Below are 23,780 nucleotides of genomic sequence, written 5' to 3'. Positions count from 1 at the left end.
CCTCTCTCCTATCAGACATCAGCAGAGCCCCAACACAAGTACAATGCACTATATCTTACATCCTATCTGTGCCCTGAGGCACGGGCCAGTTACAGATCCGCAGCGTACAGAGGAGGCGGCTCCCACAACGCTCGGTTTCTCCGTTATTAGAGCAGATATTGAGCATAAAGCAAGTTTCTCCAACTCCAGTCCATGTGGGAGGGCATTACCTTGCTGTCACATGGGAAACACACCTACAGATGTGCAACGTGACATAGCAGGTACGGTCAGGTAGTGTGTGATACAGTATCACGCAATGCCGGCCCCAATACTCCCATGGGACACGTTACAGTGTCAGTTACCAATACAGGACAAACCTGCACAACACCGGTCCAGCTCACCTTGAAGTAGTCCAGGAACTGCCTCAAGGTCATCTCCTCTCCATTTGCCTGGACGCCCTTCACCTCAAACCGGTCCCAAAGAGTCCACTCGTTCTCATAGTACTGAGGAGAGGCAGAGAGGCTGATCATACACACTGCAGGTGTGTGAGTGTGTGTGAGTGTGTGTGTGTGTTCTCATAGTACTGAGGAGAGGCAGAGAGGCTGATCATACACACTGCAGGTGTGTGAGTGTGTGTGCTCATAGTACTGAGGAGAGGCAGAGAGGCTGATCATAGTGTGTGTGTGTGTGTGTGTGTGTGTGTGTGTGTGTGTGTGTGCTCATAGTACTGAGGAGAGGCAGAGAGGCTGATCATAGTGTGTGTGTGTGTGTGTGTGTGTGTGTGTGTGCTCATAGTACTGAGGAGAGGCAGAGAGGCTGATCATAGTGTGTGTGTGTGTGTGTGTGTGTGTGTGTGTGTGTGTGTGTGTGTGCGTGCGTGTGTGCGTGCGCGCTCATAGTACTGAGGAGAGGCAGGGAGACTGATCATACAGTGTGTGTGTGTGTGTGTGCGTGTGCGTGTGTGCGTGTGCGCGCTCATAGTACTGAGGAGAGGCAGGGAGACTGATCATACAGTGTGTGTGTGTGTGTGTGCGTGTGTGCGCTCATAGTACTGAGGAGAGGCAGGGAGACTGATCATACAGTGTGTGTGTGTGTGTGTGTGCGTGTGTGCGCTCATAGTACTGAGGAGAGGCAGGGAGACTGATCATACAGTGTGTGCGTGTGTGTGTGCGCGCTCATAGTACTGAGGAGAGGCAGGGAGACTGATCATACAGTGTGTGTGTGTGTGTGTGACACTCACTAGAAGTCACCATTTCCATAGCCATCCTTGGGTCAGAGCGGCCAACTCCATCCTTCAGAGCCACCACAACAGGTCAGGTTTTAAGGATATCCCTGCTTCAGAACAGGTGTCAATCAATGGCTCAGTCAACGACTGCACCGCCTGTGCTTTAGCAGGGATATCCTGTAAACCTGACCTGTTGGTGGCCCCCCTGGTGTAGGGTGCATAGTCCTCTCACCTTGTGCTTGGGGGCAGCGATCGGCTCGGAAAAGCCAAAGAAGGGCAGTGCCAGGTTCATGAAGCCGTTCTTGTAGGACTCGAGCGCCCGGTGCCCCCGCGTGATCTTGTACAGCTCCAGGCACACCAGTCCCACCACGGCAGCAGTGGTGGTAGCAATGGCCGGGATGATCTTCCCAGCTATCAGCTTGCTCTGCAGGGCCAGAGACGCGAGGTCAGGAAGAGGCAGCTCGGGGAGGGGAGACGAGGAGAGGTCAGGAAGAGGCAGCGTGGGGAGGGGAGACGAGGAGAGGTCAGGAAGAGGCAGCGCGGGGAGGGGAGACGAGGAGAGGTCAGGAAGAGGCAGCGCAGGGAGGGGAGACGAGGAGAGGTCAGGAAGAGGCAGCGCGGGGAGGGGAGACGAGGAGAGGTCAGGAAGAGGCAGCGCAGGGAGGGGAGACGAGGAGAGGTCAGGAAGAGGCAGCGCGGGGAGGGGAGACGAGGAGAGGTCAGGAAGAGGCAGCTCGGGGAGGGGAGACGAGGAGAGGTCAGGAAGAGGCAGCGTGGGGAGGGGAGACGAGGAGGGGTCAGGAAGAGGCAGCGTGGAGGGGAGACGAGGAGGGGTCAGGAAGAGGCAGCGCGGGGAGGGGAGACGAGGAGAGGTCAGGAAGAGGCAGCGCGAGGAGGGGAGACGAGGAGAGGTCAGGAAGAGGCAGCGCGGGGAGGGGAGACGAGGAGGGGTCAGGAAGAGGCAGCGTGGGGAGGGGAGACGAGGAGAGGTCAGGAAGAGGCAGCGCGAGGAGGGGAGACGAGGAGGGGTCAGGAAGAGGCAGCGCGGGGAGGGAAGGGGAGACGAGGAGGGGTCAGGAAGAGGCAGCGCGAGGAGGGGAGACGAGGAGAGGTCAGGAAGAGGCAGCGCGGGGAGGGGAGACGAGGAGAGGTCAGGAAGAAGCAGCGTGGGGAGGGGAGACGAGGAGAGGTCAGGAAGAGGCAGCGCGGGGAGGGGAGACGAGGAGGGGTCAGGAAGAGGCAGCGCGGGGAGGGGAGACGAGGAGAGGTCAGGAAGAGGCAGCGCGGGGAGGGAAGGGGAGACGAGGAGGGGTCAGGAAGAGGCAGCGCGGGGAGGGGAGACGAGGAGGGGTCAGGAAGAGGCAGCGCGGGGAGGGGAGACGGCAGCGCGGGAAGGGGAGACGAGGAGAGGTCAGGAAGAGGCAGCGTGGGGAGGGGAGACGAGGAGGGGTCAGGAAGAGGCAGCGCGGGGAGGGAAGGGGAGACGAGGAGGGGTCAGGAAGAGGCAGCGCGGGGAGGGGAGACGAGGAGGGGTCAGGAAGAGGCAGCGCGGGGAGGGGAGACGGCAGCGCGGGAAGGGGAGACGAGGAGAGGTCAGGAAGAGGCAGCGCGGGGAGGGGAGACGAGAGGTCAGGAAGAGGCAGCGCGGGGAGGGGAGACGAGGAGAGGTCAGGAAGAGGCAGCGCAGGGAGGGGAGACGAGGAGAGGTCAGGAAGAGGCAGCGCAGGGAGGGGAGACGAGGAGAGGTCAGGAAGAGGCAGCGCAGGGAGGGGAGACGAGGAGAGGTCAGGAAGAGGCAGCGCAGGGAGGGGAGACGAGGAGGGGTCAGGAAGAGGCAGCGCGGGGAGGGGAGATGAGGAGAGGTCAGGAAGAGGCAGCGCGGGGAGGGGAGACGAGGAGAGGTCAGGAAGAGGCAGCGTGGGAAGGGGAGGGGAGACGGCAGCGCGGGAAGGGGAGACGAGGAGAGGTCAGGAAGAGGCAGCGCGGGGAGGGAGACGAGGAGAGGTCAGGAAGAGGCAGCGCGGGGAGGGGAGACGAGGAGAGGTCAGGAAGAGGCAGCGCGGGGAGGGGAGACGAGGAGAGGTCAGGAAGAGGCAGCGCGGGGAGGGGAGACGAGGAGAGGTCAGGAAGAAGCAGCGTGGGGAGGGGAGACGAGGAGAGGTCAGGAAGAGGCAGCGCGGGGAGGGGAGACGAGGAGGGGTCAGGAAGAGGCAGCGCGGGGAGGGGAGACGAGGAGAGGTCAGGAAGAGGCAGCGCGGGGAGGGAAGGGGAGACGAGGAGGGGTCAGGAAGAGGCAGCGCGGGGAGGGGAGACGAGGAGGGGTCAGGAAGAGGCAGCGCGGGGAGGGGAGACGGCAGCGCGGGAAGGGGAGACGAGGAGAGGTCAGGAAGAGGCAGCGTGGGGAGGGGAGACGAGGAGGGGTCAGGAAGAGGCAGCGCGGGGAGGGAAGGGGAGACGAGGAGGGGTCAGGAAGAGGCAGCGCGGGGAGGGGAGACGAGGAGGGGTCAGGAAGAGGCAGCGCGGGAGGGGAGACGGCAGCGCGGGAAGGGGAGACGAGGAGAGGTCAGGAAGAGGCAGCGCGGGGAGGGGAGACGAGAGGTCAGGAAGAGGCAGCGCAGGGAGGGGAGACGAGGAGAGGTCAGGAAGAGGCAGCGCAGGGAGGGGAGACGAGGAGGGGTCAGGAAGAGGCAGCGCGGGGAGGGGAGATGAGGAGAGGTCAGGAAGAGGCAGCGCGGGGAGGGGAGACGAGGAGAGGTCAGGAAGAGGCAGCGTGGGAAGGGGAGGGGAGACGGCAGCGCGGGAAGGGGAGACGAGGAGAGGTCAGGAAGAGGCAGCGTGGGGAGGGGAGACGAGGAGGGGTCAGGAAGAGGCAGCGCGGGGAGGGAAGGGGAGACGAGGAGGGGTCAGGAAGAGGCAGCGTGGGGAGGGAAGGGGAGACGAGGAGGGTCAGGAAGAGGCAGCGTGGGGAGGGGAGACGAGGAGAGGTCAGGAAGAGGCAGCGTGGGGAGGGGAGACGAGGAGGGGTCAGGAAGAGGCAGCGCGGGGAGGGGAGACGAGGAGGGGTCAGGAAGAGGCAGCGCGGGGAGGAGAGACGAGGAGGGGTCAGGAAGAGGCAGCGCGGGGAGGGAAGGGGAGACGAGGAGGGGTCAGGAAGAGGCAGCGCGGGGAGGGAAGGGGAGACGAGAGGGGTCAGGAAGAGGCAGCGCGGGAGGAGAGACGAGGAGGGGTCAGGAAGAGGCAGCGCGGGGAGGAGAGACGAGGAGGGGTCAGGAAGAGGCAGCGCGGGGAGGGAAGGGGAGACGAGGAGGGGTCAGGAAGAGGCAGCGCGGGGAGGGGAGACGAGGAGGGGTCAGGAAGAGGCAGCGCGGGGAGGGGAGACGAGGAGGGGTCAGGAAGAGGCAGCGCGGGGAGGGAAGGGGAGACGAGGAGGGGTCAGGAAGAGGCAGCGCGGGGAGGGGAGACGAGGAGGGGTCAGGAAGAGGCAGCGCGGGGAGGGAAGGGGAGACGAGGAGGGGTCAGGAAGAGGCAGCGCGGGGAGGGGAGACGAGGAGGGGTCAGGAAGAGGCAGCGCGGGGAGGGGAGACGGCAGCGCGGGAAGGGGAGACGAGGAGAGGTCAGGAAGAGGCAGCGCGGGGAGGGGAGACGAGGAGAGGTCAGGAAGAGGCAGCGCGGGGAGGGGAGACGAGGAGAGGTCAGGAAGAGGCAGCGCAGGGAGGGGAGACGAGGAGAGGTCAGGAAGAGGCAGCGCAGGGAGGGGAGACGAGGAGAGGTCAGGAAGAGGCAGCGCAGGGAGGGGAGACGAGGAGGGGTCAGGAAGAGGCAGCGCGGGGAGGGGAGATGAGGAGAGGTCAGGAAGAGGCAGCGCGGGGAGGGGAGACGAGGAGAGGTCAGGAAGAGGCAGCGTGGGAAGGGGAGGGGAGACGGCAGCGCGGGAAGGGGAGACGAGGAGAGGTCAGGAAGAGGCAGCGTGGGGAGGGGAGACGAGGAGGGGTCAGGAAGAGGCAGCGCGGGGAGGGAAGGGGAGACGAGGAGGGGTCAGGAAGAGGCAGCGTGGGGAGGGAAGGGGAGACGAGGAGGGGTCAGGAAGAGGCAGCGTGGGGAGGGGAGACGAGGAGAGGTCAGGAAGAGGCAGCGTGGGGAGGGGAGACGAGGAGGGGTCAGGAAGAGGCAGCGCGGGGAGGGGAGACGAGGAGGGGTCAGGAAGAGGCAGCGCGGGGAGGAGAGACGAGGAGGGGTCAGGAAGAGGCAGCGCGGGGAGGGAAGGGGAGACGAGTAGGGGTCAGGAAGAGGCAGCGCGGGAGGGAAGGGGAGACGAGGAGGGGTCAGGAAGAGGCAGCGCGGGGAGGAGAGACGAGGAGGGGTCAGGAAGAGGCAGCGCGGGGAGGAGAGACGAGGAGGGGTCAGGAAGAGGCAGCGCGGGGAGGGAAGGGGAGACGAGGAGGGGTCAGGAAGAGGCAGCGCGGGGAGGGGAGACGAGGAGGGGTCAGGAAGAGGCAGCGCGGGGAGGGGAGACGAGGAGGGGTCAGGAAGAGGCAGCGCGGGGAGGGGAGACGAGGAGGGGTCAGGAAGAGGCAGCGCGGGGAGGGGAGACGGCAGCGCGGGAAGGGGAGACGAGGAGAGGTCAGGAAGAGGCAGCGTGGGGAGGGGAGACGAGGAGGGGTCAGGAAGAGGCAGCGCGGGGAGGGAAGGGAGACGAGGAGGGGACAGGAAGAGGCAGCGCGGGGAGGGGAGACGAGGAGGGGTCAGGAAGAGGCAGCGCGGGGAGGGGAGACGGCAGCGCGGGAAGGGGAGACGAGGAGAGGTCAGGAAGAGGCAGCGCGGGGAGGGGAAACGAGGAGAGGTCAGGAAGAGGCAGCGCGGGGAGGGGAGACGAGGAGAGGTCAGGAAGAGGCAGCGTGGGGAGGGGAGACGAGGAGAGGTCAGGAAGAGGCAGCGTGGGGAGGGGAGACGAGGAGAGGTCAGGAAGAGGCAGCGCGGGGAGGGGAGATGAGGAGAGGTCAGGAAGAGGCAGCGCGGGGAGGGGAGACGAGGAGAGGTCAGGAAGAGGCAGCGCGGGGAGGGGAGACGAGGAGAGGTCAGGAAGAGGCAGCGCGGGGAGGGGAGACGAGGAGAGGTCAGGAAGAGGCAGCGCGAGGAGGGGAGACGAGGAGAGGTCAGGAAGAGGCAGCGTGGGGAGGGGAGACGAGGAGAGGTCAGGAAGAGGCAGCGTGGGGAGGGGAGACGAGGAGAGGTCAGGAAGAGGCAGCGCGGGGAGGGGAGACGAGGAGAGGTCAGGAAGAGGCAGCGCGGGGAGGGGAGACGAGGAGAGGTCAGGAAGAGGCAGCGCGGGGAGGGGAGACGAGGAGAGGTCAGGAAGAGGCAGCGCGGGGAGGGAGACGAGGAGAGGTCAGGAAGAGGCAGCGCGAGGAGGGGAGACGAGGAGAGGTCAGGAAGAGGCAGCGTGGGGAGGGGAGACGAGGAGAGGTCAGGAAGAGGCAGCGCAGGGAGGGGAGACGAGGAGAGGTCAGGAAGAGGCAGCGCAGGGAGGGGAGACGAGGAGGGGTCAGGAAGAGGCAGCGCGGGGAGGGGAGACGAGGAGAGGTCAGGAAGAGGCAGCGCGGGGAGGGGAGACGAGGAGAGGTCAGGAAGAGGCAGCGTGGGAAGGGGAGGGGAGACGGCAGCGCGGGGAGGGGAGACGAGGAGAGGTCAGGAAGAGGCAGCGCGGGAAGGGGAGACGAGGAGAGGTCAGGAAGAGGCAGCGCGGGAAGGGGAGACGAGGAGGGGTCAGGAAGAGGCAGCGCGGGGAGGGGAGACGAGGAGGGGTCAGGAAGAGGCAGCGCGGGAAGGGGAGACGGCAGCGTGGGGAGGGGAGACGAGGAGGGGTCAGGAAGAGGCAGCGCGGGGAGGGGAGACGGCAGTGTGGGGAGGGGAGACGAGGAGGGGTCAGGAAGAGGCAGCGCGGGGAGGGGAGACGGCAGCGCGGGGAGGGGAGACGAGGAGAGGTCAGGAAGAGGCAGCGCGGGGAGGGGAGACGAGGAGGGGTCAGGAAGAGGCAGCGCGGGGAGGGGAGACGAGGAGAGGTCAGGAAGAGGCAGCGCGGGGAGGGGAGACGAGGAGAGGTCAGGAAGAGGCAGCGCGGGGAGGGGAGACGAGGAGGGGTCAGGAAGAGGCAGCGCGGGGAGGGGAGACGAGGAGAGGTCAGGAAGAGGCAGCGTGGGGAGGGGAGACGAGGAGAGGTCAGGAAGAGGCAGCGCGGGGAGGGGAGACGAGGAGGGGTCAGGAAGAGGCAGCGCGGGGAGGGGAGACGAGGAGAGGTCAGGAAGAGGCAGCGCGGGGAGGGGAGACGAGGAGAGGTCAGGAAGAGGCAGCGCGGGGAGGGGAGACGAGGAGAGGTCAGGAAGAGGCAGCGCGGGGAGGGGAGACGGCAGCGTGGGGAGGGGAGACGAGGAGAGGTCAGGAAGAGGCAGCGCAGGGAGGGGAGACGAGGAGAGGTCAGGAAGAGGCAGCGCGGGAAGGGGAGACGAGGAGGGGTCAGGAAGAGGCAGCGCGGGAAGGGGAGACGAGGAGGGGTCAGGAAGAGGCAGCGTGGGAAGGGGAGACGAGGAGGGGTCAGGAAGAGGCAGCGCGGGAAGAGGAGACGAGGAGGGGTCAGGAAGAGCAGCGCGGGAAGGGGAGACGGCAGCGTGGGGAGGGGAGACGAGGAGAGGTCAGGAAGAGGCAGCGCAGGGAGGGGAGACGAGGAGAGGTCAGGAAGAGGCAGCGCGGGGAGGGGAGACGAGGAGGGGTCAGGAAGAGGCAGCGCGGGAAGGGGAGACGGCAGCGTGGGGAGGGGAGACGAGGAGGGGACAGGAAGAGGCAGCGCGGGGAGGGGAGACGGCAGCGTGGGGAGGGGAGACGAGGAGGGGTCAGGAAGAGGCAGCGCGGGGAGGGGAGACGGCAGCGTGGGGAGGGGAGACGAGGAGAGGTCAGGAAGAGGCAGCGCGGGGAGGGGAGACGAGGAGGGGTCAGGAAGAGGCAGCGCGGGGAGGGGAGACGAGGAGAGGTCAGGAAGAGGCAGCGCGGGGAGGGGAGACGAGGAGAGGTCAGGAAGAGGCAGCGCGGGAAGGGGAGACGAGGAGAGGTCAGGAAGAGGCAGCGCGGGAAGGGGAGACGAGGAGGGGTCAGGAAGAGGCAGCGCGGGGAGGGGAGACGAGGAGGGGTCAGGAAGAGGCAGCGCGGGAAGGGGAGACGGCAGCGTGGGGAGGGGAGACGAGGAGGGGTCAGGAAGAGGCAGCGCGGGGAGGGGAGACGAGGAGAGGTCAGGAAGAGGCAGCGCGGGGAGGGGAGACGAGGAGAGGTCAGGAAGAGGCAGCGCGAGGAGGGGAGACGAGGAGAGGTCAGGAAGAGGCAGCGTGGGGAGGGGAGACGAGGAGAGGTCAGGAAGAGGCAGCGCAGGGAGGGGAGACGAGGAGAGGTCAGGAAGAGGCAGCGCAGGGAGGGGAGACGAGGAGAGGTCAGGAAGAGGCAGCGCGGGGAGGGGAGACGGAGGAGAGGTCAGGAAGAGGCAGCGTGGGAAGGGGAGGGGAGACGGCAGCGCGGGGAGGGGAGACGAGGAGAGGTCAGGAAGAGGCAGCGCGGGAAGGGGAGACGAGGAGAGGTCAGGAAGAGGCAGCGCGGGAAGGGGAGACGAGGAGGGGTCAGGAAGAGGCAGCGCGGGGAGGGGAGACGAGGAGGGGTCAGGAAGAGGCAGCGCGGGAAGGGGAGACGGCAGCGTGGGGAGGGGAGACGAGGAGGGGTCAGGAAGAGGCAGCGCGGGGAGGGGAGACGGCAGCGTGGGGAGGGGAGACGAGGAGGGGTCAGGAAGAGGCAGCGCGGGGAGGGGAGACGGCAGCGTGGGAGGGGAGACGAGGAGAGGTCAGGAAGAGGCAGCGCGGGGAGGGGAGACGAGGAGGGGTCAGGAAGAGGCAGCGCGGGGAGGGGAGACGAGGAGGGGTCAGGAAGAGGCAGCGCGGGGAGGGGAGACGAGGAGAGGTCAGGAAGAGGCAGCGCGGGGAGGGGAGACGAGGAGAGGTCAGGAAGAGGCAGCGCGGGAGGGGAGACGAGGAGGGTCAGGAAGAGGCAGCGTGGGGAGGGGAGACGAGGAGGGGTCAGGAAGAGGCAGCGCGGGGAGGGAGACGAGGAGAGGTCAGGAAGAGGCAGCGCGGGGAGGGGAGACGAGGAGAGGTCAGGAAGAGGCAGCGCGGGGAGGGGAGACGAGGAGAGGTCAGGAAGAGGCAGCGCGGGGAGGGGAGACGGCAGCGTGGGGAGGGGAGACGAGGAGAGGTCAGGAAGAGGCAGCGCAGGGAGGGGAGACGAGGAGAGGTCAGGAAGAGGCAGCGCGGGAAGGGGAGACGAGGAGGGGTCAGGAAGAGGCAGCGCGGGAAGGGGAGACGAGGAGGGTCAGGAAGAGGCAGCGTGGGAAGGGGAGACGAGGAGGGGTCAGGAAGAGGCAGCGCGGGAAGAGGAGACGAGGAGGGGTCAGGAAGAGGCAGCGCGGGAAGGGGAGACGGCAGCGTGGGAGGGGAGACGAGGAGAGGTCAGGAAGAGGCAGCGCAGGGAGGGGAGACGAGGAGAGGTCAGGAAGAGGCAGCGCAGGGAGGGGAGACGAGGAGAGGTCAGGAAGAGGCAGCGCAGGGAGGGGAGACGAGGAGAGGTCAGGAAGAGGCAGCGCAGGGAGGGGAGACGAGGAGAGGTCAGGAAGAGGCAGCGCGGGAGGGGAGACGAGGAGAGGTCAGGAAGAGGCAGCGCAGGGAGGGGAGACGAGGAGAGGTCAGGAAGAGGCAGCGCAGGGAGGGGAGACGAGGAGAGGTCAGGAAGAGGCAGCGCGGGGAGGGGAGACGAGGAGAGGTCAGGAAGAGGCAGCGCGGGGAGGGGAGACGAGGAGAGGTCAGGAAGAGGCAGCGCGGGGAAGGGGAGACGAGGAGAGGTCAGGAAGAGGCAGCGCAGGGAGGGGAGACGAGGAGAGGTCAGGAAGAGGCAGCGCGGGGAGGAGAGACGAGGAGAGGTCAGGAAGAGGGCAGCGTGGGGAGGGGAGACGAGGAGAGGTCAGGAAGAGGCAGCGCGGGAAGGGGAGACGAGGAGGGGTCAGGAAGAGGCAGCGTGGGGAGGGGAGACGAGGAGAGGTCAGGAAGAGGCAGCGCAGGGAGGGGAGACGAGGAGAGGTCATGAAGAGGCAGCGCAGGGAGGGGAGACGAGGAGGGGTCAGGAAGAGGCAGCGCGGGGAGGGGAGACGAGGAGAGGTCAGGAAGAGGCAGCGCGGGGAGGGGAGACGAGGAGAGGTCAGGAAGAGGCAGCGTGGGGAGGGGAGACGGCAGCGCGGGGAGGGGAGACGAGGAGAGGTCAGGAAGAGGCAGCGCGGGAAGGGGAGACGAGGAGAGGTCAGGAAGAGGCAGCGCGAGGAGGGGAGACGAGGAGAGGTCAGGAAGAGGCAGCGCGAGGAGGGGAGACGAGGAGAGGTCAGGAAGAGGCAGCGTGGGGAGGGGAGACGAGGAGAGGTCAGGAAGAGGCAGCGTGGGGAGGGGAGACGAGGAGAGGTCAGGAAGAGGCAGCGCGGGGAGGGGAGATGAGGAGAGGTCAGGAAGAGGCAGCGCGGGGAGGGGAGACGAGGAGAGGTCAGGAAGAGGCAGCGCGGGGAGGGGAGACGAGGAGAGGTCAGGAAGAGGCAGCGCGGGGAGGGGAGACGAGGAGAGGTCAGGAAGAGGCAGCGCGAGGAGGGGAGACGAGGAGAGGTCAGGAAGAGGCAGCGTGGGGAGGGGAGACGGCAGCGTGGGGAGGGGAGACGAGGAGGGGTCAGGAAGAGGCAGCGCGGGGAGGGGAGACGAGGAGAGGTCAGGAAGAGGCAGCGTGAGGAGGGGAGACGAGGAGAGGTCAGGAAGAGGCAGCGTGGGGAGGGGAGACGAGGAGAGGTCAGGAAGAGGCAGCGCAGGGAGGGGAGACGAGGAGAGGTCAGGAAGAGGCAGCGCGGGAGGGGAGACGAGGAGAGGTCAGGAAGAGGCAGCGCGGGGAGGGGAGACGAGGAGAGGTCAGGAAGAGGCAGCGCGGGGAGGGAGACGAGGAGAGGTCAGGAAGAGGCAGCGCGGGGAGGGGAGACGAGGAGAGGTCAGGAAGAGGCAGCGCGAGGAGGGGAGACGAGGAGAGGTCAGGAAGAGGCAGCGTGGGGAGGGGAGACGAGGAGAGGTCAGGAAGAGGCAGCGCAGGGAGGGGAGACGAGGAGAGGTCAGGAAGAGGCAGCGCAGGGAGGGGAGACGAGGAGAGGTCAGGAAGAGGCAGCGCGGGGAGGGGAGACGAGGAGAGGTCAGGAAGAGGCAGCGTGGGAAGGGGAGGGGAGACGGCAGCGCGGGGAGGGGAGACGAGGAGAGGTCAGGAAGAGGCAGCGCGGGAAGGGGAGACGAGGAGAGGTCAGGAAGAGGCAGCGCGGGAAGGGGAGACGAGGAGGGGTCAGGAAGAGGCAGCGCGGGGAGGGGAGACGAGGAGGGGTCAGGAAGAGGCAGCGCGGGAAGGGGAGACGGCAGCGTGGGGAGGGGAGACGAGGAGGGGTCAGGAAGAGGCAGCGCGGGGAGGGGAGACGGCAGCGTGGGGAGGGGAGACGAGGAGGGGTCAGGAAGAGGCAGCGCGGGGAGGGGAGACGGCAGCGTGGGGAGGGGAGACGAGGAGAGGTCAGGAAGAGGCAGCGCGGGGAGGGGAGACGAGGAGGGGTCAGGAAGAGGCAGCGCGGGGAGGGGAGACGAGGAGAGGTCAGGAAGAGGCAGCGCGGGGAGGGGAGACGAGGAGAGGTCAGGAAGAGGCAGCGCGGGGAGGGGAGACGAGGAGGGGTCAGGAAGAGGCAGCGCGGGGAGGGGAGACGAGGAGAGGTCAGGAAGAGGCAGCGTGGGGAGGGGAGACGAGGAGAGGTCAGGAAGAGGCAGCGCGGGGAGGGGAGACGAGGAGGGGTCAGGAAGAGGCAGCGCGGGGAGGGGAGACGAGGAGAGGTCAGGAAGAGGCAGCGCGGGGAGGGGAGACGAGGAGAGGTCAGGAAGAGGCAGCGCGGGGAGGGGAGACGAGGAGAGGTCAGGAAGAGGCAGCGCGGGGAGGGGAGACGGCAGCGTGGGGAGGGGAGACGAGGAGAGGTCAGGAAGAGGCAGCGCAGGGAGGGGAGACGAGGAAGAGGTCAGGAAGAGGCAGCGCGGGAAGGGGAGACGAGGAGGGGTCAGGAAGAGGCAGCGCGGGAAGGGGAGACGAGGAGGGGTCAGGAAGAGGCAGCGTGGAAGGGGAGACGAGGAGGGGTCAGGAAGAGGCAGCGCGGGAAGAGGAGACGAGGAGGGGTCAGGAAGAGGCAGCGCGGGAAGGGGAGACGGCAGCGTGGGGAGGGGAGACGAGGAGAGGTCAGGAAGAGGCAGCGCAGGGAGGGGAGACGAGGAGAGGTCAGGAAGAGGCAGCGCAGGGAGGGGAGACGAGGAGAGGTCAGGAAGAGGCAGCGCAGGGAGGGGAGACGAGGAGAGGTCAGGAAGAGGCAGCGCAGGGAGGGGAGACGAGGAGAGGTCAGGAAGAGGCAGCGCGGGGAGGGGAGACGAGGAGAGGTCAGGAAGAGGCAGCGCGGGGAGGGGAGACGAGGAGAGGTCAGGAAGAGGCAGCGCGGGGAGGGGAGACGAGGAGAGGTCAGGAAGAGGCAGCGCGGGGAGGGGAGACGAGGAGAGGTCAGGAAGAGGCAGCGCGAGGAGGGGAGACGAGGAGAGGTCAGGAAGAGGCAGCGCAGGGAGGGGAGACGAGGAGAGGTCAGGAAGAGGCAGCGCAGGGAGGGGAGACGAGGAGAGGTCAGGAAGAGGCAGCGCAGGGAGGGGAGACGAGGAGGGGTCAGGAAGAGGCAGCGCGGGGAGGGGAGACGAGGAGAGGTCAGGAAGAGGCAGCGCGGGGAGGGGAGACGAGGAGAGGTCAGGAAGAGGCAGCGTGGGAAGGGGAGGGGAGACGGCAGCGCGGGGAGGGGAGACGAGGAGAGGTCAGGAAGAGGCAGCGCGGGAAGGGGAGACGAGGAGAGGTCAGGAAGAGGCAGCGCGGGAAGGGGAGACGAGGAGGGGTCAGGAAGAGGCAGCGCGGGGAGGGGAGACGAGGAGGGGTCAGGAAGAGGCAGCGCGGGGAGGGGAGACGAGGAGAGGTCAGGAAGAGGCAGCGTGGGGAGGGGAGACGAGGAGAGGTCAGGAAGAGGCAGCGCGGGGAGGGGAGACGAGGAGAGGTCAGGAAGAGGCAGCGCGGGGAGGGGAGACGAGGAGAGGTCAGGAAGAGGCAGCGCGGGGAGGGGAGACGAGGAGAGGTCAGGAAGAGGCAGCGCGGGGAGGGGAGACGAGGAGAGGTCAGGAAGAGGCAGCGCGAGGAGGGGAGACGAGGAGAGGTCAGGAAGAGGCAGCGTGGGAGGGGAGACGAGGAGAGGTCAGGAAGAGGCAGCGTGGGGAGGGGAGACGAGGAGAGGTCAGGAAGAGGCAGCGCGGGGAGGGGAGACGAGGAGAGGTCAGGAAGAGGCAGCGCGGGGAGGGGAGACGAGGAGAGGTCAGAAGAGGCAGCGCGGGAGGGGAGACGAGGAGAGGTCAGGAAGAGGCAGCGCGGGGAGGGGAGACGAGGAGAGGTCAGGAAGAGGCAGCGCGGGGAGGGGAGACGAGGAGAGGTCAGGAAGAGGCAGCGCGAGGAGGGGAGACGAGGAGAGGTCAGGAAGAGGCAGCGCGAGGAGGGGAGACGAGGAGAGGTCAGGAAGAGGCAGCGTGGGGAGGGGAGACGAGGAGAGGTCAGGAAGAGGCAGCGCAGGGAGGGGAGACGAGGAGAGGTCAGGAAGAGGCAGCGCAGGGAGGGGAGACGAGGAGGGGTCAGGAAGAGGCAGCGCGGGGAGGGGAGACGAGGAGAGGTCAGGAAGAGGCAGCGCGGGGAGGGGAGACGAGGAGAGGTCAGGAAGAGGCAGCGCAGGAGGGGAGACGAGGAGGGGTCAGGAAGAGGCAGCGCAGGGAGACGAGGAGAGGTCAGGAAGAGGCAGCGCGGGGAGGGGAGACGAGGAGAGGTCAGGAAGAGGCAGCGCGGGAAGGGGAGACGAGGAGAGGTCAGGAAGAGGCAGCGCAGGGAGGGGAGACGAGGAGAGGTCAGGAAGAGGCAGCGCGGGGAGGAGAGACGAGGAGAGGTCAGGAAGAGGCAGCGTGGGGAGGGAGACGAGGAGAGGTCAGGAAGAGGCAGCGCGGGGAGACGAGGAGGGGTCAGGAAGAGGCAGCGCGGGGAGGGGAGACGAGGAGGGGTCAGGAAGAGGCAGCGCGGGGAGGGGAGACGAGGAGAGGTCAGGAAGAGGCAGCGCGAGGAGGGGAGACGAGGAGAGGTCAGGAAGAGGCAGCGCGAGGAGGGGAGACGAGGAGAGGTCAGGAAGAGGCAGCGCGAGGAGGGGAGACGAGGAGAGGTCAGGAAGAGGCAGCGTGGGGAGGGGAGACGAGGGAGAGGTCAGGAAGAGGCAGCGTGGGGAGGGGAGACGAGGAGAGGTCAGGAAGAGGCAGCGCAGGGAGATGAGGAGAGGTCAGGAAGAGGCAGCGTGGGGAGGGGAGACGAGGAGAGGTCAGGAAGAGGCAGCGCGGGGAGGGGAGACGAGGAGAGGTCAGGAAGAGGCAGCGCGGGGAGGGGAGACGAGGAGAGGTCAGGAAGAGGCAGCGCGAGGAGGGGAGACGAGGAGAGGTCAGGAAGAGGCAGCGTGGGGAGGGGAGACGAGGAGAGAAGTCAGGAAGAGGCAGCGTGGGGAGGGGAGACGAGGAGAGGTCAGGAAGAGGCAGCGCAGGGAGGGGAGACGAGGAGAGGTCAGGAAGAGGCAGCGCGGGAGGGGAGACGAGGAGAGGTCAGGAAGAGGCAGCGCGGGGAGGGGAGACGAGGAGAGGTCAGGAAGAGGCAGCGCGGGAGGGGAGACGAGGAGAGGTCAGGAAGAGGCAGCGCGAGGAGGGGAGACGAGGAGAGGTCAGGAAGAGGCAGCGTGGGGAGGGGAGACGAGGAGAGGTCAGGAAGAGGCAGCGCGGGGAGGGGAGACGAGGAGAGGTCAGGAAGAGGCAGCGCAGGGAGGGGAGACGAGGAGGGGTCAGGAAGAGGCAGCGCGGGGAGGGGGAGACGAGGAGAGGTCAGGAAGAGGCAGCGCGGGGAGGGGAGACGAGGAGAGGTCAGGAAGAGGCAGCGTGGGAGGGGAGGGGAGACGAGCAGCGCGGGGAGGGGAGACGAGGAGAGGTCAGGAAGAGGCAGCGCGGGAAGGGGAGACGAGGAGAGGTCAGGAAGAGGCAGCGCGGGGAAGGGGAGACGAGGAGGGGTCAGGAAGAGGCAGCGCGGGGAGGGGAGACGAGGAGGGGTCAGGAAGAGGCAGCGCGGGAAGGGGAGACGGCAGCGTGGGGAGGGGAGACGAGGAGGGGTCAGGAAGAGGCAGCGCGGGGAGGGGAGACGGCAGCGTGGGGAGGGGAGACGAGGAGAGGTCAGGAAGAGGCAGCGCGGGGAGGGGAGACGAGGAGGGGTCAGGAAGAGGCAGCGCGGGGAGGGGAGACGAGGAGAGGTCAGGAAGAGGCAGCGCGGGGAGGGGAGACGAGGAGGGGTCAGGAAGAGGCAGCGCGGGAGGGGAGACGAGGAGAGGTCAGGAAGAGGCAGCGTGGGGAGGGGAGACGAGGAGAGGTCAGGAGAGGCAGCGCGGGGAGGGGAGACGAGGAGAGGGTCAGGAAGAGGCAGCGCGGGGAGGGGAGACGAGGAAGAGGTCAGGAAGAGGCAGCGCGGGGAGGGGAGACGAGGAGAGGTCAGGAAGAGGCAGCGCGGGGAGGGGAGACGAGGAGAGGTCAGGAAGAGGCAGCGCGGGGAGGGGAGACGGCAGCGTGGGGAGGGAGACGAGGAGAGGTCAGGAAGAGGCAGCGCAGGGAGGGGAGACGAGGAGAGGTCAGGAAGAGGCAGCGCGGGAAGGGGAGACGAGGAGGGGTCAGGAAGAGGCAGCGCGGGGAAGGGGAGACGAGGAGAGGTCAGGAAGAGGCAGCCCAGGGAGGGGAGACGAGGAGAGGTCAGGAAGAGGCAGCGCGGGAAGGGGAGACGAGGAGGGGTCAGGAAGAGGCAGCGCGGGAAGGGGAGACGAGGAGGGGTCAGGAAGAGGCAGCGCTGGGAGGGGAGACGAGGAGGGGTCAGGAAGAGGCAGCGCGGGAAGAGGGAGACGAGGAGGGGTCAGGAAGAGGCAGCGCGGGAAGGGGAGACGGCAGCGTGGGGAGGGGAGACGAGGAGAGGTCAGGAAGAGGCAGCGCGGGAGGGAGACGAGGAGAGGTCAGGAAGAGGCAGCGCAGGGAGGGGAGACGAGGAGAGGTCAGGAAGAGGCAGCGCAGGGAGGGGAGACGAGGAGAGGTCAGGAAGAGGCAGCGCAGGGAGGGGAGACGAGGAGAGGTCAGGAAGAGGCAGCGCAGGGGAGGGGAGACGAGGAGAGGTCAGGAAGAGGCAGCGCAGGTAGGGGAGACGAGGAGAGGTCAGGAAGAGCAGCGCGGGGAGGGGGAGACGAGGAGAGGTCAGGAAGAGGCAGCGTGGGGAGGGGAGACGAGGAGAGGTCAGGAAGAGGCAGCGCGGGGAGGGGAGACGAGGAGAGGTCAGGAAGAGGCAGCGCAGGGAGGGGAGACGAGGAGAGGTCAGGAAAGAGGCAGCGCGGGGAGGAGAGACGAGGAGAGGTCAGGAAGAGGCAGCGAGGGGAGGGGAGACGAGGAGAGGTCAGGAAGAGGCAGCGCGGGAAGGGGAGACGAGGAGGGGTCAGGAAGAGGCAGCGTGGGGAGGGGAGACGAGGAGAGGTCAGGAAGAGGCAGCGCAGGGAGGGAGACGAGGAGAGGTCAGGAAGAGGCAGCGCAGGGAGGGGAGACGAGGAGGGGTCAGGAAGAGGCAGCGCGGGAGGGGAGACGAGAGAGGTCAGAAGAGGCAGCGCGGGAGGGGAGACGAGGAGAGGTCAGGAAGAGGCAGCGGGGAAGGGGAGGGGAGACGGCAGCGCGGGGAGGGGAGACGAGGAGAGGTCAGGAAGAGGCAGCGCGGGAAGGGGAGACGAGGAGAGGTCAGGAAGAGGCAGCGCGGGAAGGGAGACGAGGAGGGGTCAGGAAGAGGCAGCGCGGGGAGGGGAGACGAGGAGAGGTCAGGAAGAGCAGCGCGGAAGGGGACGGCAGCGTGGGGAGGGGAGACGAGGAGGGGTCAGGAAGAGGCAGCGCGGGGAGGGGAGACGGCAGCGTGGGGAGGGAGACGAGGAGGGGTCAGGAAGAGGCAGCGCGGGGAGGGGAGACGGCAGCGTGGGGAGGGGAGACGAGGAGAGGTCAGGAAGAGGCAGCGCGGGGAGGGGAGACGAGGAGGGGTCAGGAAGAGGCAGCGCGGGGAGGGGAGACGAGGAGAGGTCAGGAAGAGGCAGCGCGGGAGGGGAGACGAGGAGAGGTCAGGAAGAGGCAGCGCGGGGAGGGGAGACGAGGAGGGGTCAGGAAGAGGCAGCGCGGGGAGGGGAGACGAGGAGAGGTCAGGAAGAGGCAGCGTGGGGAGGGGAGACGAGGAGAGGTCAGGAAGAGGCAGCGCGGGAGGGAGACGAGGAGGGTCAGGAAGAGCAGCGCGGGGAGGGGAGACGAGGAGAGGTCAGGAAGAGGCAGCGCGGGGAGGGGAGACGAGGAGAGGTCAGGAAGAGGCAGCGCGGGGAGGGGAGACGAGGAGAGGGTCAGGAAGAGGCAGCGCGGGAGGGGAGACGGCAGCGTGGGGAGGGGAGACGAGGAGAGGTCAGGAAGAGGCAGCGCAGGGAGGGGAGACGAGGAGAGGTCAGGAAGAGGCAGCGCGGGAAGGGGAGACGAGGAGGGGTCAGGAAGAGGCAGCGCGGGAAGGGGAGACGAGGAGGGGTCAGGAAGAGGCAGCGTGGGAAGGGAGACGAGGAGGGTCAGGAAGAGGCAGCGCGGGAGAGGAGACGAGGAGGGGTCAGGAAGAGGCAGCGCGGGAGGGGAGACGGCAGCGGGGAGGGGAGACGAGGAGAGGTCAGGAAGAGGCAGCGCAGGGAGGGGAGACGAGGAGAGGTCAGGAAGAGGCAGCGCAGGGAGGGGAGACGAGGAGAGGTCAGGAAGAGGCAGCGCAGGGAGGGGAGACGAGGAGAGGTCAGGAAGAGGCAGCGCAGGGGAGGGGAGACGAGGAGAGGTCAGGAAGAGGCAGCGCGGGAGGGGAGACGAGGAGAGGTCAGGAAGAGGCAGCGCGGGGAGGGGAGACGAGGAGAGGTCAGGAAGAGGCAGCGCGGGGAAGGGGAGACGAGGAGAGGTCAGGAAGAGGCAGCGCGGGGAGGGAGACGAGGAGAGGTCAGGAAGAGGCAGCGCGGGGAAGGGGAGACGAGGAGAGGTCAGGAAGAGGCAGCGCGGGGAGGGGAGACGAGGAGGGGTCAGGAAGAGGCAGCGCGGGAAGGGAGACGGCAGCGTGGGGAGGGGAGACGAGGAGGGGTCAGGAAGAGGCAGCGCGGGGAGGGGAGACGGCAGCGTGGGGAGGGGAGACGAGGAGAGGTCAGGAAGAGGCAGCGCGGGGAGGGGGAGGAGGAGGAAGAGGCAGCGCGGGGAGGGGAGACGAGGAGAGGTCAGGAAGAGGCAGCGCGGGGAGGGGAGACGAGGAGGGGTCAGGAAGAGGCAGCGCGGGGAGGGGAGACGAGGAGGAGGTCAGGAAGAGGCAGCGTGGGGAGGGGAGACGAGGAGAGGTCAGGAAGAGGCAGCGCGGGGAGGGGAGACGAGGAGGGGTCAGGAAGAGGCAGCGCGGGGAGGGGAGACGAGGAGAGGTCAGGAAGAGGCAGCGCGGGGAGGGGAGACGAGGAGAGGTCAGGAAGAGGCAGCGCGGGGAGGGGAGACGAGGAGAGGTCAGGAAGAGCAGCGCGGGGAGGGGAGACGAGGAGAGGTCAGGAAGAGCAGCGCGGGGAGGGGAGACGGCAGCGTGGGGAGGGGAGACGAGGAGAGGTCAGGAAGAGGCAGCGCAGGAGGGAGACGAGGAGAGGAGAGGTCAGGAAGAGGCAGCGCGGGAAGGGGAGACGAGGAGGGGTCAGGAAGAGGCAGCGCGGGAAGGGGAGACGAGGAGGGGTCAGGAAGAGGCAGCGTGGGAAGGGGAGACGAGGAGGGGTCAGGAAGAGGCAGCGCGGGAAGAGGAGACGAGGAGGGGTCAGGAAGAGGCAGCGCGGGAAGGGGAGACGGCAGCGTGGGGAGGGGAGACGAGGAGAGGTCAGGAAGAGGCAGCGCAGGGAGGGGAGACGAGGAGAGGTCAGGAAGAGGCAGCGCAGGGAGGGGAGACGAGGAGAGGTCAGGAAGAGGCAGCGCGGGGAGGGAGCGAGGAGAGGTCAGGAAGAGGCAGCGCGGGAAGGGGAGACGAGGAGAGGTCAGGAAGAGGCAGCGCAGGGAGGGGAGACGAGGAGAGGTCAGGAAGAGGCAGCGCGGGAAGGGGAGACGAGGAGAGGTCAGGAAGAGGCAGCGCGGGGAGGGGAGACGAGGAGAGGTCAGGAAGAGGCAGCGCGGGAAGGGGAGACGAGGAGAGGTCAGGAAGAGGCAGCGTGGGGAGGGGAGACGAGGAGAGGTCAGGAAGAGGCAGCGTGGGGAGGGGAGACGAGGAGAGGTCAGGAAGAGGCAGCGCGGAAGGGGAGACGAGGAGGGGTCAGGAAGAGGCAGCGCGGGGAGGGGAGACGAGGAGGGGTCAGGAAGAGGCAGCGCGGGGAAGGGGGAGACGGCAGCGTGGGGAGGGGAGACGAGGAGGGGTCAGGAAGAGGCAGCGCGAGGAGGGGAGACGAGGAGAGGTCAGGAAGAGGCAGCGCGAGGAGGGGAGACGAGGAGAGGTCAGGAAGAGGCAGCGCGAGGAGGGGAGACGAGGAGAGGTCAGGAAGAGGCAGCGTGGGGAGGGGAGACGAGGAGAGGTCAGGAAGAGGCAGCGTGGGGAGGGGAGACGAGGAGAGGTCAGGAAGAGGCAGCGCGGGGAGGGGAGATGAGGAGAGGTCAGGAAGAGGCAGCGCGGGGAGGGGAGACGAGGAGAGGTCAGGAAGAGGCAGCGCGGGGAGGGGAGATGAGGAGAGGTCAGGAAGAGGCAGCGTGGGGAGGGGAGACGAGGAGAGGTCAGGAAGAGGCAGCGCAGGGAGGGGAGACGAGGAGAGGTCAGGAAGAGGCAGCGCAGGGAGGGGAGACGAGGAGGGGTCAGGAAGAGGCAGCGCGGGGAGGGGAGATGAGGAGAGGTCAGGAAGAGGCAGCGCGGGGAGGGGAGACGAGGAGAGGTCAGGAAGAGGCAGCGTGGGAAGGGGAGGGCGAGACGGCAGCGCGGGGAGGGGAGACGAGGAGAGGTCAGGAAGAGGCAGCGCGGGAAGGGGAGACGAGGAGAGGTCAGGAAGAGGCAGCGCGGGAAGGGGAGACGAGGAGGGGGTCAGGAAGAGGCAGCGCGGGGAGGGGAGACGAGGAGGGGTCAGGAAGAGGCAGCGCGGGAAGGGGAGACGGCAGCGTGGGGAGGGGAGACGAGGAGGGGTCAGGAAGAGGCAGCGCGGGGAGGGGAGACGGCAGCGTGGGAGGGAGACGAGGAGAGGTCAGGAAGAGGCAGCGCGGGGAGGGGAGACGAGGAGGGGTCAGGAAGAGGCAGCGCGGGGAGGGGAGACGAGGAGAGGTCAGGAAGAGGCAGCGCGGGGAGGGGAGACGAGGAGGGGTCAGGAAGAGGCAGCGCGGGGAGGGGAGACCGAGGAGAGGTCAGGAAGAGGCAGCGTGGGGAGGGGAGACGAGGAGAGGTCAGGAAGAGGCAGCGCGGGGAGGGGAGACGAGGAGGGGTCAGGAAGAGGCAGCGCGGGGAGGGGAGACGAGGAGAGGTCAGGAAGAGGCAGCGCGGGGAGGGGAGACGAGGAGAGGTCAGGAAGAGGCAGCGCGGGGAGGGGAGACGAGGAGAGGTCAGGAAGAGGCAGCGCGGGGAGGGGAGACGGCAGCGTGGGGAGGGGAGACGAGGAGAGGTCAGGAAGAGGCAGCGCAGGGAGGGGAGACGAGGAGAGGTCAGGAAGAGGCAGCGCGGGAAGGGGAGACGAGGAGGGGTCAGGAAGAGGCAGCGCGGGAAGGGGAGACGAGGAGGGGTCAGGAAGAGGCAGCGTGGGAAGGGGAGACGAGGAGGGGTCAGGAAGAGGCAGCGCGGGAAGAGGAGACGAGGAGGGGTCAGGAAGAGGCAGCGCGGGAAGGGGAGACGGCAGCGTGGGGAGGGGAGACGAGGAGAGGTCAGGAAGAGGCAGCGCAGGGAGGGGAGACGAGGAGAGGTCAGGAAGAGGCAGCGCAGGGAGGGGAGACGAGGAGAGGTCAGGAAGAGGCAGCGCAGGGAGGGGAGACGAGGAGAGGTCAGGAAGAGGCAGCGCGGGGAGGGGAGACGAGGAGAGGTCAGGAAGAGGCAGCGCGGGAAGGGGAGACGAGGAGAGGTCAGGAAGAGGCAGCGCGGGGAGGGGAGACGAGGAGGGGTCAGGAAGAGGCAGCGCGGGAAGGGGAGACGGCAGCGTGGGGAGGGGAGACGAGGAGGGGTCAGGAAGAGGCAGCGCGGGGAGGGGAGACGGCAGCGTGGGGAGGGGAGACGAGGAGAGGTCAGGAAGAGGCAGCGCGGGGAGGGGAGACGAGGAGGGGTCAGGAAGAGGCAGCGCGGGGAGGGGAGACGAGGAGAGGTCAGGAAGAGGCAGCGCGGGGAGGGGAGACGAGGAGGGGTCAGGAAGAGGCAGCGCGGGGAGGGGAGACGAGGAGAGGTCAGGAAGAGGCAGCGTGGGGAGGGGAGACGAGGAGAGGTCAGGAAGAGGCAGCGCAGGGAGGGGAGACGAGGAGAGGTCAGGAAGAGGCAGCGCAGGGAGGGGAGACGAGGAGAGGTCAGGAAGAGGCAGCGCAGGGAGGGGAGACGAGGAGAGGTCAGGAAGAGGCAGCGCGGGGAGGGGAGACGAGGAGAGGTCAGGAAGAGGCAGCGCGGGAAGGGGAGACGAGGAGAGGTCAGGAAGAGGCAGCGCGGGGAGGGGAGACGAGGAGGGGTCAGGAAGAGGCAGCGCGGGAAGGGGAGACGGCAGCGTGGGGAGGGGAGACGAGGAGGGGTCAGGAAGAGGCAGCGCGGGGAGGGGAGACGGCAGCGTGGGGAGGGGAGACGAGGAGAGGTCAGGAAGAGGCAGCGCGGGGAGGGGAGACGAGGAGGGGTCAGGAAGAGGCAGCGCGGGGAGGGGAGACGAGGAGAGGTCAGGAAGAGGCAGCGCGGGGAGGGGAGACGAGGAGGGGTCAGGAAGAGGCAGCGCGGGGAGGGGAGACGAGGAGAGGTCAGGAAGAGGCAGCGTGGGGAGGGGAGACGAGGAGAGGTCAGGAAGAGGCAGCGCGGGGAGGGGAGACGAGGAGGGGTCAGGAAGAGGCAGCGCGGGGAGGGGAGACGAGGAGAGGTCAGGAAGAGGCAGCGCGGGGAGGGGAGACGAGGAGAGGTCAGGAAGAGGCAGCGCGGGGAGGGGAGACGAGGAGAGGTCAGGAAGAGGCAGCGCGGGGAGGGGAGACGAGGAGAGGTCAGGAAGAGGCAGCGCGGGGAGGGGAGACGGCAGCGTGGGGAGGGGAGACGAGGAGAGGTCAGGAAGAGGCAGCGCAGGGAGGGGAGACGAGGAGAGGTCAGGAAGAGGCAGCGCAGGGAGGGGAGACGAGGAGAGGTCAGGAAGAGGCAGCGCAGGGAGGGGAGACGAGGAGAGGTCAGGAAGAGGCAGCGCGGGGAGGGGAGACGAGGAGAGGTCAGGAAGAGGCAGCGCGGGGAGGGGAGACGAGGAGAGGTCAGGAAGAGGCAGCGCGGGGAGGAGAGACGAGGAGAGGTCAGGAAGAGGCAGCGTGGGGAGGGGAGACGAGGAGAGGTCAGGAAGAGGCAGCGTGGGGAGGGGAGACGAGGAGAGGTCAGGAAGAGGCAGCGCGGGAAGGGGAGACGAGGAGGGGTCAGGAAGAGGCAGCGCGGGGAGGGGAGACGAGGAGGGGTCAGGAAGAGGCAGCGCGGGAAGGGGAGACGGCAGCGTGGGGAGGGGAGACGAGGAGGGGTCAGGAAGAGGCAGCGCGAGGAGGGGAGACGAGGAGAGGTCAGGAAGAGGCAGCGCGAGGAGGGGAGACGAGGAGAGGTCAGGAAGAGGCAGCGCGAGGAGGGGAGACGAGGAGAGGTCAGGAAGAGGCAGCGTGGGGAGGGGAGACGAGGAGAGGTCAGGAAGAGGCAGCGCGGGGAGGGGAGACGAGGAGGGGTCAGGAAGAGGCAGCGCGGGGAGGGGAGACGAGGAGAGGTCAGGAAGAGGCAGCGTGGGGAGGGGAGACGAGGAGAGGTCAGGAAGAGGCAGCGCGGGGAGGGGAGACGAGGAGGGGTCAGGAAGAGGCAGCGCGGGGAGGGGAGACGAGGAGAGGTCAGGAAGAGGCAGCGCGGGGAGGGGAGACGAGGAGAGGTCAGGAAGAGGCAGCGCGGGGAGGGGAGACGAGGAGAGGTCAGGAAGAGGCAGCGCGGGGAGGGGAGACGGCAGCGTGGGGAGGGGAGACGAGGAGAGGTCAGGAAGAGGCAGCGCAGGGAGGGGAGACGAGGAGAGGTCAGGAAGAGGCAGCGCGGGAAGGGGAGACGAGGAGGGGTCAGGAAGAGGCAGCGCGGGAAGGGG

At 67.9% G+C, this 23,780-nt stretch overlaps 1 protein-coding gene across 1 annotated transcript in view; it reads right to left on the bottom strand.

The window, feature by feature from the left end:
- The window catches only part of LOC142475646 (ubiquitin-like modifier-activating enzyme 1), a gene marked incomplete at its 5' end in the record, with an annotated part of 42,231 nt that overhangs the window by 1,624 nt on the left and 16,827 nt on the right, over positions 1-23,780 (bottom strand). The window contains 2 exon segments of the mRNA XM_075581419.1: positions 381-482; positions 1,437-1,628. Of these exon segments, the coding sequence (XP_075437534.1) occupies positions 381-482; positions 1,437-1,628 (294 nt within the window).

The sequence above is a fragment of the Ascaphus truei genome, unplaced genomic scaffold (assembly GCF_040206685.1).
Source record: "Ascaphus truei isolate aAscTru1 unplaced genomic scaffold, aAscTru1.hap1 HAP1_SCAFFOLD_1300, whole genome shotgun sequence".
NCBI classification, from domain to species: domain Eukaryota; kingdom Metazoa; phylum Chordata; class Amphibia; order Anura; family Ascaphidae; genus Ascaphus; species Ascaphus truei.
Note: the sequence above shows the minus strand (reverse complement) of the source record. Positions and strands in the feature narration are given on the sequence as shown.